The sequence below is a fragment of the Vicugna pacos genome, chromosome 10, assembly GCF_048564905.1.
Source record: "Vicugna pacos chromosome 10, VicPac4, whole genome shotgun sequence".
Lineage (NCBI taxonomy): Eukaryota > Metazoa > Chordata > Mammalia > Artiodactyla > Camelidae > Vicugna > Vicugna pacos.
In genome coordinates, this window is record NC_132996.1 from 42,799,167 (window position 1) to 42,815,529 (window position 16,363).

The following is a 16,363-nucleotide window of genomic DNA, read 5'->3' on the forward strand; positions in this document are numbered from 1 at the left end:
GAATGTCATTTGGTGCAGCCATTATGGAAAACAGTATGGAGATTCCTTAAAAAAATTGAAAATAGACTTACCCTATGATCCAGCAATCCCACTCCTGGGCATATAGCTGGAGGAAACTCTAATTCAAAAAGATACAAGTACCCCAACATTCATAGCAGCACTATAGATAATAGCCAAGACATGGAAGCAAACTAAATGTCCATTGACAGAAGACTGGATAAAGAAGATGTGGTATATCTATACAATGGAATACTACTCAGCCATAAAAAAACAATAAAATAATGCCATTTGCAGCGACATGGATGGAACTGGAGATTGTCACACTAAGTGAAGTAAGCCAGAAAGAGAAAGAAAAATATCATATATCACTTACATGTGGAATCTTAAAAAAAAAGGACACAAGTTAACGTATATAAAACAGAGACAGACTTACACACATAGAAAACAAACTTATGGTTATCAGGAAGAAAAGAGGGTAGGGAGAGATAAATTGGGAATTGGGGATTTGTAGATATTAACTTCTATATATAAAATAGATAAACAACAAAGTCCTACTGTATAGCACAAGGAGCTATATTCAATACCTTGTAATGACCTATAAAAAAAGAATATGAAAAGGAATATATATATACATATGTATAAATGAGTCACTATGCTGTACACCAGAAATTAATACTACATTGTAAATAGACTATACTTCAATTAAAAAAAAAAACCTCAGAAGTTATTTGGTCTTAAAATATTTTAAAAAGTTATTTGGTTAATAATTTTATCTGCTTTAGTTATGTTATTTGAAAGAATTATTTTTTACAAAACTAATTATATTTGGTTAAGTTGAGTGTATGTAAAAAGTCAATATGAAGGTTCTTCTGGACTTATTAATACATTTAAATTTGATGTCAAATTGGAAATACTTTTATTTACTTTGTTTTTTACAATATTATACAGTGTAAAATAATTATCAATGAGTTCATACTCATACAAGTAAATGACTAAGTAAATAAATGGGGGGCAGAGCCAAAGATCCTATGCAGAAGAATTCCAAATAATTTATGCAATTATTTTGTCCTCAAGGAGGTGGAGCATAACTTATTACTCCTTAAGTGTGGGCTGTACATTGTGACTTCCTGCCAAAAAGGACAGTATGAAAATTAGGTAAAAAGAGTAACTTAAAAGTAAAGAAAGCTACCAAACTCTATCTAATCCAGGTAATCAAGGTTAGCATCAACAGTGATAAGTCACTTTGGTAGTACTTATCCTCGATATAATGGGATGAAAACGGCACTTTAACTCTGTGGTCTTCCTCCCATGCTGCTTGATCTGAATCTGGTCATGAGAAAAACATCAGACAAATCCCAACTGAGTGACAGTCTAGAATGCACTTTGATCAGTTCTCCTCAACACTGTCCAGGTCATCAGAAATAAGGAAGGAATGAAAAAATATCTCAGTTAAAAGGATCTTATGGAGACGTGACCTACTAAATGTAATGCAGTATTCTAAGTGGGATCTGGGAACAGAAACAGGACATTAGGTTAAAAAGTAGGGAAATGTGAACACATACAAAATTTACTTCATGATACTATGTCACCTTTGGCTCATTAATGTCACAAATGTACTACACGAATGTGAGACATTGATAATAAGTGAACCTGGTTGTGGGGTATGTAGGAAATCTCCCTACTATCTTTGCAATCTTTCTACAAGTCTGAAGCTATTATAAAATCAAAAATTTATTTCAAAAATTAGTGTAAAATATTTGGAAACTACACAGTGTATGAAGAAGAAAAGTTAAGTCATCTTTCCCACCACTGCTACATAAATACCTTTAATATTTTTGGCATATTTCTCTCTCTGTCCCCTTTCCTCCTTCCCTTCTTTCCTCCCTCCCTATTTATCCTTCTCTCTCTATCTCCATCTCTTTCAATATTTTTCATATTTCATATTTCTCTTTTGCTCTCTCACATTCATTGACTCTCTTTGGGTAAGTATATATACATATGGCCTGACCAGGATCCCAAAATAAAATAAATAAGAAATTTTAACTGACTCTTGAACGCCACAACCAAATCATGAATGTAGAAGGATTGGAGAGTAGACAGAAGAATCAGTGAAAAGATTTCCTTGGAGAAAACTGTTTCTACACTGTGAGTCCTCACTCCACTTCACCTGAGGCCTTGGACAAGGCTTGAAGCTTATCAAGGCAGCAGAGTACTCATAGGACCACTCGTGAGACTTAAAATTTGTTTATGGAATTGAGAAGACTTGACAAACAGTGAGTGATTTGTGTCTGAGAATGCCAACACAGTCGATGGCAGCAGAGTAGAGAGAGTTACAGTGGGATAGGCCTGAACTCTCAGACTTTACTGAAGCAAGGTAAATGAGACAGTTTTCCCATTAACCATGCAAACCATGTGGGAGCAAGAGGCATACTGGGTTATCCTAGGTCCTGACCAACAAAGCTGTCTAGACGGGCAGAGGAGCCCTAGCTGCAAGAAGCTGGATATAGCCAATAGAATCTTGGGGGCTAAGGAAACATGCTATAAGCAAGCATTTGGAATAAGGGAGCCACCACCTAGGACAAGGGAACTGCTGGAGAGAGGTGCTCAGCAATGGTAGTCACTAAGGATCCAGGGACATTTGCCAGCAACCAAGATCATAAAGCCATCCAGCCTACTGAGGAAGGCTTTCTGCCCACTATGGGCTGACTGTGTCCTCCCAGATTCATCTGTTGAAGCCCTAACTCCCAATGTGACTGTACTTTGAGGTAGGGCTTTGGCAAGGTACTTAGATTAAGATTTGGTCATGAGGGTGGAACCCTCATGGTGGGATTAGTGCCCTTATAAGAAGAGGAGGAGCGATCTCTCTTCCTCTCTCCACCCATATACATTGAGGAAAGGCCATGCTAGGACAGTGAGATGGTGGCTGCCTACAAGCCAGGAAGAAACCCCTCATGAGGAAGTGAACTGGCCAGCAGCTTAATTCCGGACTCCCCAGTCTCCAGAACTATCAGAAATAGACGTCTGTGATTTAAGACACCCAGTCTGGTATTTGCCACAGCAGCCCAAGCTAACTAAGGCAGCGCCTTTCCTCGTTCCTCCTTCCTTTCTACTCAGCTTTACCTCTAGAAACCAGAAACATCAGCTAACAGGTGGTTCAGGAGGAGGGCAGCAAGATGAAGGGGCCAACCACACAACCTCTTACCTGAAGGCAGGCAGTTGGCATCGACAGACTTTAGCATAGAGGGAGGTAGGAAGGCTTATCTCTCAATAAAGAGTCAATCTCTCAACTAATACCTGAAAATGCAGACATCCTAATTACTGAAGTGAAATAATATTTTGTAAATGTAAGTGATATTTTAACACTTTGAAAGCTGAAAAGTACAGATCTCTTTCCAAAAATTATCCAGAGTCAGGAAACATTTACCTCCCCATCAAACAAATATTTAAGGGACAGTAGAAGACTAACATGAATTAATGTTTCAATCATGGAAAAAATCATGTTTGTTCATTACCATGAATATATATGGTTATGGGCAACAATATATATTGTTCAGTTATGAACTGAAACTGCTAACACCTTGATCTTAGGTTTCTAGCCTCCAGAACTGTAAGAAAATAAGTTTCTGTTAAGCCACCTAGTCAGTGGCAGCCCTAGCAAACTAATACAACATCACTGTGCATATATGACGTATCACATTTATGTCCCTGACACTGCCAGTTTTCTGTTTCTAACCCTGAACTCATCCGTCAAACTAATTCACTCTTCCTTCCCTCTGTTATTGTCCTTGGCTTCCATCCTAAGCTGCAATTAGAATCCCTTCTCTTGCATTAGGTCTTCTTTTAGCCCCAGCGGGTACAAAACGAACAGATCTAAATGGATGCTGGCTCTCTTCCTGAGGCCTCTCTTACAGGGTTAATGCAACCACCAGATGCTATTCTTTCCATTACCCATCCAAATCCTGTGGCTAAGTTGAGCCAAAGTCTGCCAACTATACCTTATAAACATTTCATCCACTAATATCCCACCAAGACTTGGAGAAGCAAACTTCCCCTAGGCATTGAAAACATGTAGCAAGTCACACAAAAGTTGATGAAATTACAAGTTCAGAACCTTTGATGATTCATCAGCACAAGAGGATCAGCCTCAGGAGAGGAGGTGTGATCTCTGACAGCCCCAGATTTGCTCTATATCAATACTGCTCTTCCTAGCCTTCTTTTCCCTTATGGGATGACCATGTTACCTAGAGCGGAGTTATGTATGGTTAGGTGATAATCCTCTCTCTTGCCAAAAGTTTCCTTTGGCTGGAAGAACAAAGATTTCGTTTTCTTTTCCTTTTTCTTTTTCAAGAAGGAGATGTCATGGCAACGGAAGAGATGGAAAGAGTAGAGGCAATGGGATCATGTTTGCTGCCCATCACACCTTTTGGGTTGTATGAGAGCTCCTGGGCAAGAGAAGAGTTAGGACCAGAGTACAGTGGAGCCTCTGTCTTGGGAGACCTAGTGAGAGCCTAGGAACTGGCACTGCTGCTATGGCCCTCAGTTGCTAGAAGGTTGAACAGAGGATCATTTCCTGCCCTTCCTTAAAATGCTCTGTTTTGACCTCCAGGGATGTCTACAGCTTTAGCTTAACTACATGCATGTATTATCACAGACACACTGGGGATCCCTCAAGCAGCTCTGAAATGCTGGATTTCAACAATGGATTGCTGAGTGAGAAGTAGCAGGTGCTATATGTTGGTTGTGGCTGAACAGGGAGACTGGATTCTGAGACCGTTTGACAAGTGCTCTCTGAGGATCCCTGGCAATGGTAAAGGAAGACACTTTGCTGAGAGAGGAGGGATGGGGTGTATTGGAAGTACTAACTGGGGATAGTATTAACGTGGGAAAACTTTCTTTCTGCTTCATATTTCCATGTAGTGACCTCTAAATCCACGATGATCTCATCCCAAGATACTCAATTTTGTTACATCTACAAAGATTCTATTTCCAAATAAGGTCACATTCACAAGTACCAGGAGTTAGGACTTTCACTGGAGACGCTACGCAACCCACTACATCGCCCTATGGAAGTGTTCCTTCAGTTGAGAATCACTGTATTTTCTCTTCATCTCAACTAAGCAAGACAATTTCTGCAGCTTGTACTATCAAAATTTTAGTTTTTTTATTTTCCAGAAAAATTATATTTACCCTTATTATATTTTTCAATAAAGATTCTGTCTTTACCCACTTTCTATCCCTTTTGGGGTAGGAAACCTTCAATGCCTGCCAGTTACACTGATGCTCCACTGATCTCTACCAAGAAAGGCAGCCTCGGCAGTTCACTACACAGACCATGATTGATTGAACTATTTCCCTTTATTCCTGGGCACCATGCAGACTGCATTCCCCATTCTCCTTTGCAGTTCGGTGTGGCCATATAGTAACAGAATTCTTCCCAAATGGATGTGTGCTGCTCACCCCTTCCTGCTGCTCCATAAATCCTTCCCGTAAGGGCACCCATTATTCACTTCTCTCCCCAATCTCCTTAACCCATCCACAGTCTGCATACCTACACTCAGGGAAAACTTGAAAAACATGGGTTGATGATGGTGAATCTTCCATCAGTCTGAGTCTCTGAAGGATTAAGTAAAATTGAGCTCCTCAACACTGATCAGAAACACTGTTTTTGAATTTTATAGAGTAAGAAACATTCTTCTCTTCCACTCAGTATGAAGTCATTGAGGTTTTGAGGATTATCTGTCAAAGAAGTAAACATTCTCTTAATTAATACAAGCCACTAAGGTGATGAATAACCTAGTGAATTAGATCCTTCCTAGTAGGAAGGTTGCAATACAAAGACACAGAGTGGAAGGGATACTCCATGAAAAATGAACATAAAATTCACATACTTTGAAGTGACCTATCCGAGCTTAATAAAAGAACCCCTATTTTGGCTTCCTACTTCTTCTTCTATCATTCACACTGGTCTCCTTCCTAGACCTGAACGCACCACATGGCCTTTGCATATGCTATGTTCTCTATCTGGTTTACTCTTCCTTCTATTCTATGCAATTAGTTTCTTCTCATCATTCAAGCCTCAGCTTAAACAGCATCTCTCCAAAGAAGCCTTCCTAGATGTCCCTGTATAAACTATATGTAAAGTAACCTCTCTCATGCCTCCAGCACAATAGTTCTCATTACTCTGTTGTTCCTATAACCTTTTGCAAAATGATCATCTTAATTTTTTGCCTCTTTATGTCTCTCTCTCCAGACACAGGAAGTTTCATTGGAATGGGGACCTTATTTGTCTTGGCCACTGTTGCGTCCCAGAGCCTTAGACAGTACCAATCTACACCAGAGGTGCTCAGTGATATCTGTTGAATGAAAGAATGAGAGAAACGGGGAAGAGAAAGAAAGAGAGAAAGAGGGAAATGGTAGAACACCCGAGATCACCTACAATATACTTACAGTAAACTTTCGTTAGTTAAGTCTTGAGTATATCGCTTCCTTGTTCTATGAAAGGACCTAATATGCACTACACTATACTGAACTACACTACACTATACTATACTTTATATACTCAGAGAATAATATTCTTCCAAATTACCTACATTTTTCAATGTACCTCGTATAGTAATTGGCACATCTCACAAAGAAGAGAATTTTTAATTCAGATCAAAGATACAAGAAAATGCTTGAGAGGAAATTTCAGACCCTGAGGATAGAGAAGGGACTATTAGCCCTTTTTAGTTGCAGCAACAGAAGGGGCCTTTAATGAAAGACGATCAGGGTTCAGAGATTCAACATTTCACAGGAGGGCCAGGCTTAGGAAAGAGGCAGGAAGCAAAGCAGTTTCAAAGGGCCCAGGAACAGGAAGGACAGTAACCATCTTACGGCAGGAACAGTCTAGCCAGGACACCTGCTGTCTTAGGTATCGCGGTGGCCATCATGACATACCTGAGCATGGCCTCTCTGTTAGACAACATGTACCATCAGGGTGAAGGGATTCAGATCTTTTTCTGTGTGTATGCCATCTGTTCAGATTTCAAAGAGGTAAATGGGAGTATCTCATCAGCAAAGTCTAGATCATGTGACTAGCCTTTAGCTGCTATTCCGTCAGCTTCTACATTAGGAATTAGGAGGGAGGCAAGTGCACTCACAGGAGGAACGCATTCCAGAAAACTGTACTTACCAAGCCAGGAGCCTGCATGGTGAGTAGATGGATGTTCTCAAATGAGGCCACAGTGAGAAGAAGGCGAGAGCTTTGAGGGCAGTAAGCAAGGCTGTGATCCACTCTGGAAGAGCCTGAGTGCTAGGATCAGGCATTTGGGCTTTATCCAAGACAATCTGTGCATATTACTTCTCCAACCAAATCAAAAGCTCCTTGGTTTAGAGAAGAAAAAAAAATTATCTCTCCACCCACCCCTCGCCCCCACTGTGAACTGCAGACATACATAGCAGCAAACATAGTACCTTGTACAACACAGTCAATCAATAAAGTCCTTTCAAGTAAAGCAGCATATAGGGGATGACAAGTGGACATGAATTCATAACAAAATAATAGAAAATAAAAAGTCAGAGAGCAAGCCAACCTTAGAAAATTAGAAAGAGGTTTATTTTTTCCAAACTCTTCTATTTCCTCTTTCACATCCCTCGATATACCTCTTCCCTTTTTTCTCCTCTTCCTTAGAAGGTAGCCAGGGTAATGGAGGAAGCAGCACTTGAACATAGGGTTAGTTAAACACAATTTCCAATCCATGCTGTGCTGCTTACCAGCTATGTGACCATGATCAAGTCCTTAACCTCTCTGATGTTCAGTCTCCTTGTTCACAAACAGGGACTCATGGTAATGAACTCACTGTGGTGACAACTTAACCCAATAGGGAACTTCCTTTCTGTCCCCTCTGCCTTCCTCTTACTGAGGCCCTGAATCCAGCCCTGACCTTTCAGCAGTTCCCCAGTGCTCCAGGATTCATTTCTTTCCTTCCTTCCCTGTGTCCATACTTTACACATCTTACAGGAGGTAACTTGTGATGCAAATAAATGAAACTTTAATGGTGCAATTGCAGTCAGTTAGAGAGTTACCTTTGTCAGGGCATCCCCACAGTCAACTACATAACATTAATTGGTGATCACGTGTGCTATAACACAAATGCTAGGTAGCATGAGTTTTCAGTTGTAATGTGTAAAATTAATAAACCATTAGAGGCAAAACAGGGCAGTGAGAAAGAGCATTATCTCCTGAGCTTATCTACCTCTGTGGAAATCCTGGCTCCACCACTTACAGGTAGTGTGACCAGGAGCAAGTTACTGAACCCCTTTGCACCTCAGTTTCCTCGTCAGAAAAACAGGGAGGCTAGAACATATTATATGAGGTTGTTGGAAAGATGAAATGAGCTCACATATATACAGGCTTTAGAACAGTGCCAGAGTCGGAATTAAAATAAGTTGAATAAAATGACTGAGAGAAAGATCCCTAAATATAAAGAAAATGATACATAATCCTGTGTACTATTAACCCTCTTTTATTCAAAACAGCTAAACCTATAGTGTGAGCAGACTTCAAACTCTGACTCAGGAAAAAACACCTTACGCTCCTACCAAATGAAGGTTAGGCATGCAACAACTTATGAAGTGTGACACATATTGGTCACTCATTCACGCACTGAGAAGAAAGATGACCTAAGCCAGACACAGGCATCTTTAGTCTCTCTCTCTCTCTCTCTCTCACACACACACACAAACAGACACACAGATACACACACATCCTTTCTTCTATGTCCTACACTAGTTCCCTATCTTGTTGTATGAAGGACTATTATTTTTACATAAGTTGAATTTAAAGCCATTATAAAAGCAAATGAGGAACTATTTTAAACTACAGTGTAGTATAGTAGTTATGAGCATGAACTATGAGTCATATTTAGCTTATGTTTTACAGACAAGCAGATTGAGAAGAGATGTTAAAATACTTGTACAAGATGATTACAGAACAGAGTCACTTCTATTGAGTGTCTGTAGTGAGTTAGAGGTTTAAATTCTCCACTCACCTAATCTCAACAACTCTCCAAAAAAACCCCCAAAAGACATATGCCCATTTCACAACTGAGGAAACTGAGATCCAACAAGAATTGGAAGCTTGTGCAAGATTACAGAACTAGTAAGTAGCAGAGCTGTAATTTAGATTTCAGTTTGCCCACCCAAATGCCATGGTTTTTTCCCTTGGTTTCTCAACCTTTATCACTTTCCAGTAGTTAGATGAAGCCATATGAAATTAACATGGAATTTACAGATCAAAAATGATCAAACTTGGGACTTCCCTATAATTCAGTGTATACTTAGAGATGTGCTGTGCATAAATCATCACAACTCTTTACTACCATTTTTGCTTCCTTACCTATTCCTTTACTTTCTCATATCCACCGCTTAACATGCCATAGGTATCGACACTGATTTGAATGGAACATCGTTGGAAAGGATTTTGGAGGAATAACAGATATGGTCTCTGCTCTCAGATGCCTATAATCTAGTGGGGACGATAAGACAATCACAAAAGGAACTATCAGAGAGCAAAACAGTGACCGAGATACTCAGTTAACTTCTGAAGCAGCCTGTTTTCTTTTCCAGACTCCCATTTCTTTGCCTTTGAAGATGACTTTTCTGGAAATTCTGGGATAGAGCCAGCCCCTTAATGTAAAGCAAGTATGTGATTAAGCAGGGTGGGCTCGTTTTCTATGTGAGTGGCTGCTTGCAGCTACAAATAAGTATCCAGCTTGGGGGAACTAAATAAAGAACATGATCAAAAACTTTCTCCTTAAAACATGAAATTACAAACCACAGCAGGCTCAGTGACAAGTATGCTCGTGACCTGGGGAGAGTTGAGTATATTCTTGAGGTTTCCTGTGCTACTAGTTAAAACCATGTAGCCATTGAGTGGAGTACTAGAAAGAAGATTTAATTAGGTAGATAAAGGGCCAGATGTAACCACTGAGGCAGTGAAACTCTTTAAGTGCATTTTCTTTGTACTTATGGTTGAAATTAAAGTAACCAAATTGGGTACTTTGAAAATAGACTGTTTTCATAAACATTATTTTATAAAAGGCCTGACCCATTTTAGTGTACAAAAGTGGATGCTTTCACTCACTTGAAGCTCCTATATTTCAGTCAAGCTTGGTTTTCTATTTAACCCAAGTTCTAAGGCCATCTTTAAAATTTCAGTAGTGGGTATAATATATTTTAAAGAACATGAATTGGATGACAGCATATTTAAATCCAAGCATTAAATCATCTTTTAATGGGAAACTACAGTTTCTCAGAAGCTTTTATTCCATTGCCGCAGCACTAAGGATCAGCTGAATGCTACATAATGAGGTACTTGAATCAATACGCGAGTCCACTGGGCCTTAAGAGCTCTTTGCACTGCTTCAAACAATATTTGTATTGACATTTTTATGCATTATGTGCTTGATTTCAAAATCCAGAAATCTTTCGTTTGCTTCATAGGCTACAAAATGTATTACAGACTAATAAAAATAAATTCTTTCATAGAAATTAAAGGCATAAATATATATTCAACAATAAAAGGCTCCAGCTTCTTAAAACCTTTATCACTTAAAATCAGCTCAACAGCAATAATAACATGCAATAAAGCGAAAATAGGAGCCCTTGGTTTCATAGTTTAAACAAGTGAAAACATATGACTTATTATATTTATTGCACCAAGCAACCCTGTGAGTTAGGAACTATTTTTTCCGTATTACAAATAAGGAAACTGAGGCTCAGAGAGGTTCAGAGCTTCACCAAATATCACATGGTTAAGAACTGAGAGAGCTAAGGTTTGAGATCAGTTTCATCAAACCCCAAAGGCAACACACTTATCCATAAAGAATGCTGCCCAATGGGAAGGAAGAAAATCAACTCTTAGGCTGTCACAGGAATAAAAGAAGGAGGCTATAAAGTGGCAGCAGTAGGAAGTTACCCATCGTGGCTTCCAGCTGGATGAAAACAACTGAAGAGTCAGACATTTCAAAAGAAGAAATGACAGAAAACTGGTAATTTAAATATACATTGCAAAAATATTGCACAAAATCACAGCTGATTTTAGTTTCCATTTTGATAAGCTACATGGCGATTAAGAACACAAACTATGGAGTCAGGCTATCCTGGGTCCAAGTTCTTGCTCTTTTAATAGGGATGTGATTGTGGGCAGTTAACCTTTTTAAGCCTCAGTTTACTAAATAATTTTTAAAATAGGGATAAAAATAATAATTCTGTCTTAGCCTGGATTTCCCCTAATCGCAGAGCCAGAGGTAAACACCACCCTACAATTAGTATCCCTACCTACTGGTAAATCTATAACTTAACCTCTGCCAGCCAATAAAACTTTCTCATGTTTGTTACATTTTTATTGTTTCCAAAGTCCTTTCATGCATATAATTTGATTGACTTTCAGAACAACTCTTGGAGATGAGTGGAACAGGTTAAGAGCCTTAATATTCACAGAGGAGAGACCTGGGGCTCAAAGGAGCAAAGTCATCTTTGTTCAAGGTCATTGTGCTGTTCAGCATACTAAGGGACAAAGACAAGGATAGAATGCAAGTCTTTTCCCTCCATACTCTAGAACATTCTGTTTTATGAGGATTGTAATGATGTTGAAAATTAATGGAATAAATGAAATTTTTTAGGGGTTAAAAAATTAATGAACACCTAGTAGCCCCAGAGGAGGAAACTTACTGTAGAAGTCAAGGCCTTGACACTTGGAGAAATCGAGAAAGCAGACTGGTCCAGACCACAGACTGGAGGTGTCCTATCCTTGCTTTAACTACCAGCAGGGAGAAGGATTCATTGGATGACTTTGCAACACCTTTCCTGGCCTCCAGAGTATAGCTCTTGAACTTGTCCTCTTCAGAGTTAAATCCATCTATTCAATCAGGCTGCTGGAATAAAAAATATTCATATGCAGGTGTTGCTCAGTTTTACAGATTTAACTTCCACGCAGATCAGGCTTTCATACGTTATATACTGACACCATAAAAGCACCTTTCCAGTAGAGAATTCATACTTCTACTTATCAGTTGGCAAACAAGTATTTCAAGCAATCAGTTGACAGTTTAGTTTCCAAAGTGTCACCATTTATAATAGTTACAGTTGTATCTCTATTGTCATTTAAACGCTTTTGCATATCACCCTTAGTACAGGACACAAAAGGCAAATTAAAAAAAAAAAAAGATACTACCAGATGATGCAGTAACACTGAAACAAAGGCTGAATAATCTGTAAACAAAAGCTGATATTACTTGGAGGGCTGAAAAAGACAACTTGGTCTCAATACAGTATTCAACTGTATGTTCTATTACATTAAAAAAACAGGTATTCATTATTTATAGCATAATTCTGGAAATGTATGGTTGAACACTATGTCCAAAGAAGGTGTAGCAATGGAGGAAATGGACAGATTCAAAAATTATGAATGGATAAGCAAGATAAAATATTTCAGTGATAAGAATACACAGAAAATTTCTCAAGATCTAAAGATAAGATCTATGGATAAGATACATACCTTTATCAAAAGAACACAAGGAGCATCCAACCTTACATTAACAAAACTTAGAGAAGTTGATAAAATGTCAGCAGATTCAGCATCAAAATATTTCATTTAATTTTGCACAAAATCATCATTAAACGTCTTTTCATATATGTCACTTCAAATATGTGCAGAATAAAGTAATATAAAACAGATAATTATATGAAGTTACAGAAAAACACTTTTCTTGTGTTTATTTTTGTTTAATCTACATAAAGCAAAGGTTGTACTCATCAGTTAAATCACGTCCATAGCACCCAGCAGAGTACCTGGTATATATGAATAACATGAAACAAATCACATTATAAACACTTTTTTGGACTTAATGATTAATCAAGAGGTAAAAACCAACACTTGTAACATAACTGGCAATTTATTATAATTACATATAAGTCTATTGCTGGACTTATGTATACTCACATTTCAAACACAATTCCAAAATGCATCAGGTAAGGAATTGCCTATAGTCTCACAGCCCTTGAACAGAAATGATGTATTCCTAGAAGTGTACATAGGAAACAGGTAGCAAGGTATGGGAGGGGGGGTGATTTCCAGTTCCACAGTTAACCATGACCTTCTTGCCAAAACACTTCTCTCAAGGCCTGTTTTCTCATCTGCAAAAGGTAATCCCCTGTGCTAAAATGTCGAAAGAAAGAGAAAAAAAGAAAGGAAGGAAGGAAGGAAGGAAGGAAGGAAGGAAGGAAGGAAGGAAGGAAGGAAGAGAAAGAAAAGAAAGAAAGAAAGAAAGAAAGAAAGAAAGAAAGAAAGAAAGAAAGAAAGAAGAAAGAAGAAAGAAAGAAAGAAAGAAAGAAAGAAAGAAAGAAAGAAAGAAAGAAAGAAAGAAAGAAAGAAAGAAAGAAAGAAAGGAGTAACATGAAAATGAAGAAAGGTCAAGTGTTCTTGATCATCTCCGTATTCTTAAATCATCCCATGCCTGCCCCAAAGTCAGAGTCACGCCCTCCTCAGCACTCTCAAGGCCCTCAGCCCAGACCTTTGTCACTCTTAGTTCATCACTCTATTACTTTCCCCTCTATTAGGCAGTAATTCTTTTCTCCCAATTCCTGGGGAGCTGGTAGTTATGGTCTCAAAAACATACAACCAGTTCAGCCTGTGAAGAGTGGGGCCAATGGAAAATGGGTAAGTCTTGGGAGCAGTCCAATTTTTAACACATAATGCCCGCATTCTACGATGTGCTCCTTATAAGACCCCTAGGTGGGTACTACTAAAGGTTCTCATTTTAAAGAAGAGGAAATTGAAGTTTACAGAAACTCTTCCAATGGCATCCAACATTTAAGGGGCAGAGGCTGAATTTGAATTCAGACCAAACCTGTTTGACTTTCCATCAACTGTTAGACAGGGTTCTGGTTGGCTTCCAGGAAGCAGGCCCCCTCAGCTGCGAAGTGAACACCCATGCGCAGGGTCCGGAGGGCGGGTGGGGCTGCTGGAACCTTGGACACCGAGCCACGCGCCGGCCTTAAGGGTGGGGGTCCCCTTAAGGAAGGGGGCAGATTTTTCTCACCCGACAAAAAATAACTCCCCAATTGGAAGGGGTTTTCTCTGAGGGCCGCCCGTTCTAGGCGGAGGGCTGGGCAGATGCACGAGGACCAGGCCAACTGGCGGAGGGAGAAGCTGGCCCGTCGGCGGGCTTCCGAGGGGGGGTTCAGAGGGGAGGCGGCAGCCCGGGGGAGCCAGGAGCCCTGGACACGGGCCAGCCAGGTGGGCTACAAGCAGCACGGCCTGGTGAGAAGGGAGTTGACCGGGCGCGAGAGCCGGAAGGCGGCAGGCCCCGAGGGGCGCCGGCGGGGGGGGGCGGGGGCGGGGGGCGTGGCCGGGGCGGAGCGAGCCAGACCACCCGAGCGGAGAGGAGCGGGGTGGCCCGGGGGGCGGGGAGATGGCGGCCCATGAGGAGGAGCTCGCGGGGAGGAGAGAGAGGCGGAGAGAGGGCGACGAGCCGGACGCGATAGCAGAACCGCCGGACAGCCAGAGTGGACAGGACGCCGGGAAGCCCGGCACGTTCCGGGAAAGGTACTGGGAGAGGTCCCAGGAGCGCTACCGGGAGAGGTCCGTGAAGCCGAGGGTCGAGGACCAGGTCGGGTGGAAGTACCGGCTGGAGAAGAAGCCCAGCTGGCCCAAGTCCTCGAAGCTGCCGGAACCTGAGCAGAGCGAGGTTTACCAAGAGGATATCTTGATCCCCGCGAAAGTGCGGCGGCCCACGATCAGGTTCAGTTACCAGCCCCCACATCCCCGCCGCCAGTCGCAAAGGTCCGCCAGCAGCCACGCCTCGAGCAGTGTCGTTAACGAGCTGGCGAAGATGGGCGACCCGAACGTCCTGGAGATGGTGCAGGAAGAAGGTAGAGGGCGGCGGAGGGGCGCGGGGAGGAGGGCCGGGCTCCCCGCGTAGACCGCGCCACCCGAGGCGCAGGGTCCCCGGGGGACGTTGGCGGCCCTGCGGCCCGGCTCCCGGGAACGTTCGCGGAATAGTGTGTGCCCCGCGCGAGGCTGGGACTGCCAAGCGAACAGCCCCTGCCCGGGTGGGTGCGTGGGTGTCGGCGCCGGGGCATTTCCTCGGCTTCTGCCGCCAGGCCAGCACCTGTGTGGTGCAACCCTCCCTGCTGCCCTGCACGCCGCCGCGGAGCGGTCTAATAACGCAGGGAGGCGAGGCGAGCACGCTGGGCGAGCGAACTGAGGTGCCCCGGCCCCAGAACCCAGGCAGAGGGAAGCCTACCACGAGAAAGCCTTAGCTTAGGGCGCACGACGGCAGTCCCCTGTGTAGGGAGCTGGCCCTAGAGTCCCGTTGCCTCCTTTTATTTGCCAATTACTGCTCAAGCTTTGAGATCCTTGTTAATTGAGGGAGGAGCAGACCAGACCCTAAGGTCCGTCAGCTTGAGATTCTTATGCACTTGGGAAGGCTGCTGTTTTACAAGCTTTCCTTGAATCTTTAGTTCCGTTGAGAAATGTTTGCTCATTGTTTGCTAAGGCCTTTGCATAGACGTATATTCCCAGGACCTGTTTTAGTACACGTTTTCCTAAAAATGCATATATTTTTCTGGGTCTATCTCCAGGGCTCTCAGTGACACTCTATTTTCATATCTTGTTTAGTGTTAGATGTAAACGTGGAAACTGTTTTTTAAAATGATAAATGATCTAAGAAGTCATACTTTTTTAGTCTTCAAAGGCACCAAGAATTACAATGCATTATTGCACCTCCTCCTCCTCCTCTTTCTTAACAGCTTTATTGAGATATAATTTACCATAACAGTCACCCATTTAAAATATACAGTTCACGTTTTGCAATCATCACCATAATCTAATTTTAGAACATTTTCATCCCCCATTCCTTAGCCCAGCTCTAGGCAGCCACTAATCTATTTATTGTCTCTGTAACTTTACCTATTCTGGGCACTTCATGGAAGCAGACTCATACAGTATTCAGTCTTTTGTAACTGGCTTCTTCCTCTTAGCATAATGTTTTTGAACTTCATCCATGTTGTAGGAGTGCATTATTCATTTTTATTGCCAAATAATATTCTATTGTACAGATATACCACACTTTATTCATCAACTGGTGGATATTTGGGTTTTTTCCACTTTCTTGGCTACTGTGAATAATGCTGCTGTGAACATTTATCGCAAGATTTTATATGAACGTGTTATTTTTCTTGGGTATACACCTAGGAGTGGGATTGCTGGTCATACGGTAACTGTATATTGAGTATTTTGAGAAACTGCCAAATTGTTTTCCAGATGTCTGTACCATTTTTTATATTTTCACCAGTAACATAAGGATTCCAGTTTCTCCAC

General features: G+C 41.3%; 1 protein-coding gene and 1 long non-coding RNA gene across 6 annotated transcripts in view; one reads left to right on the forward strand and one right to left on the reverse strand.

The window, feature by feature from the left end:
• Positions 1 to 905: 905 nt before the first annotated feature.
• Positions 906 to 13,989, reverse strand: LOC140698987 (uncharacterized). 5 transcript variants are annotated; one of them, XR_012076998.1, is made up of 7 exons: positions 13,890 to 13,989; positions 12,983 to 13,061; positions 11,713 to 11,915; positions 7,172 to 7,362; positions 5,549 to 5,736; positions 3,203 to 3,294; positions 906 to 1,403 (listed from the first exon to the last, which is right to left on the reverse strand). It is a non-coding gene; the product is annotated as an uncharacterized lncRNA (long non-coding RNA). The 5 variants fall into 5 exon arrangements; XR_012076999.1 differs by adding an exon at positions 9,377 to 9,505 and having other exon boundaries at positions 12,983 to 13,989; XR_012076997.1 differs by lacking the exon at positions 12,983 to 13,061.
• A 447-nt stretch (positions 13,990 to 14,436) lies between these two features.
• ANO5 (anoctamin 5) overlaps positions 14,437 to 16,363 on the forward strand; it is a 68,717-nt gene continuing 66,790 nt past the window's right edge. Inside the window, exon 1 of the mRNA XM_031681083.2 lies at positions 14,437 to 14,913. Within this exon, the coding sequence (XP_031536943.2) occupies positions 14,454 to 14,913 (460 nt within the window). The 5' untranslated portion in view covers positions 14,437 to 14,453. The remainder of the gene's footprint in view (positions 14,914 to 16,363) is intronic.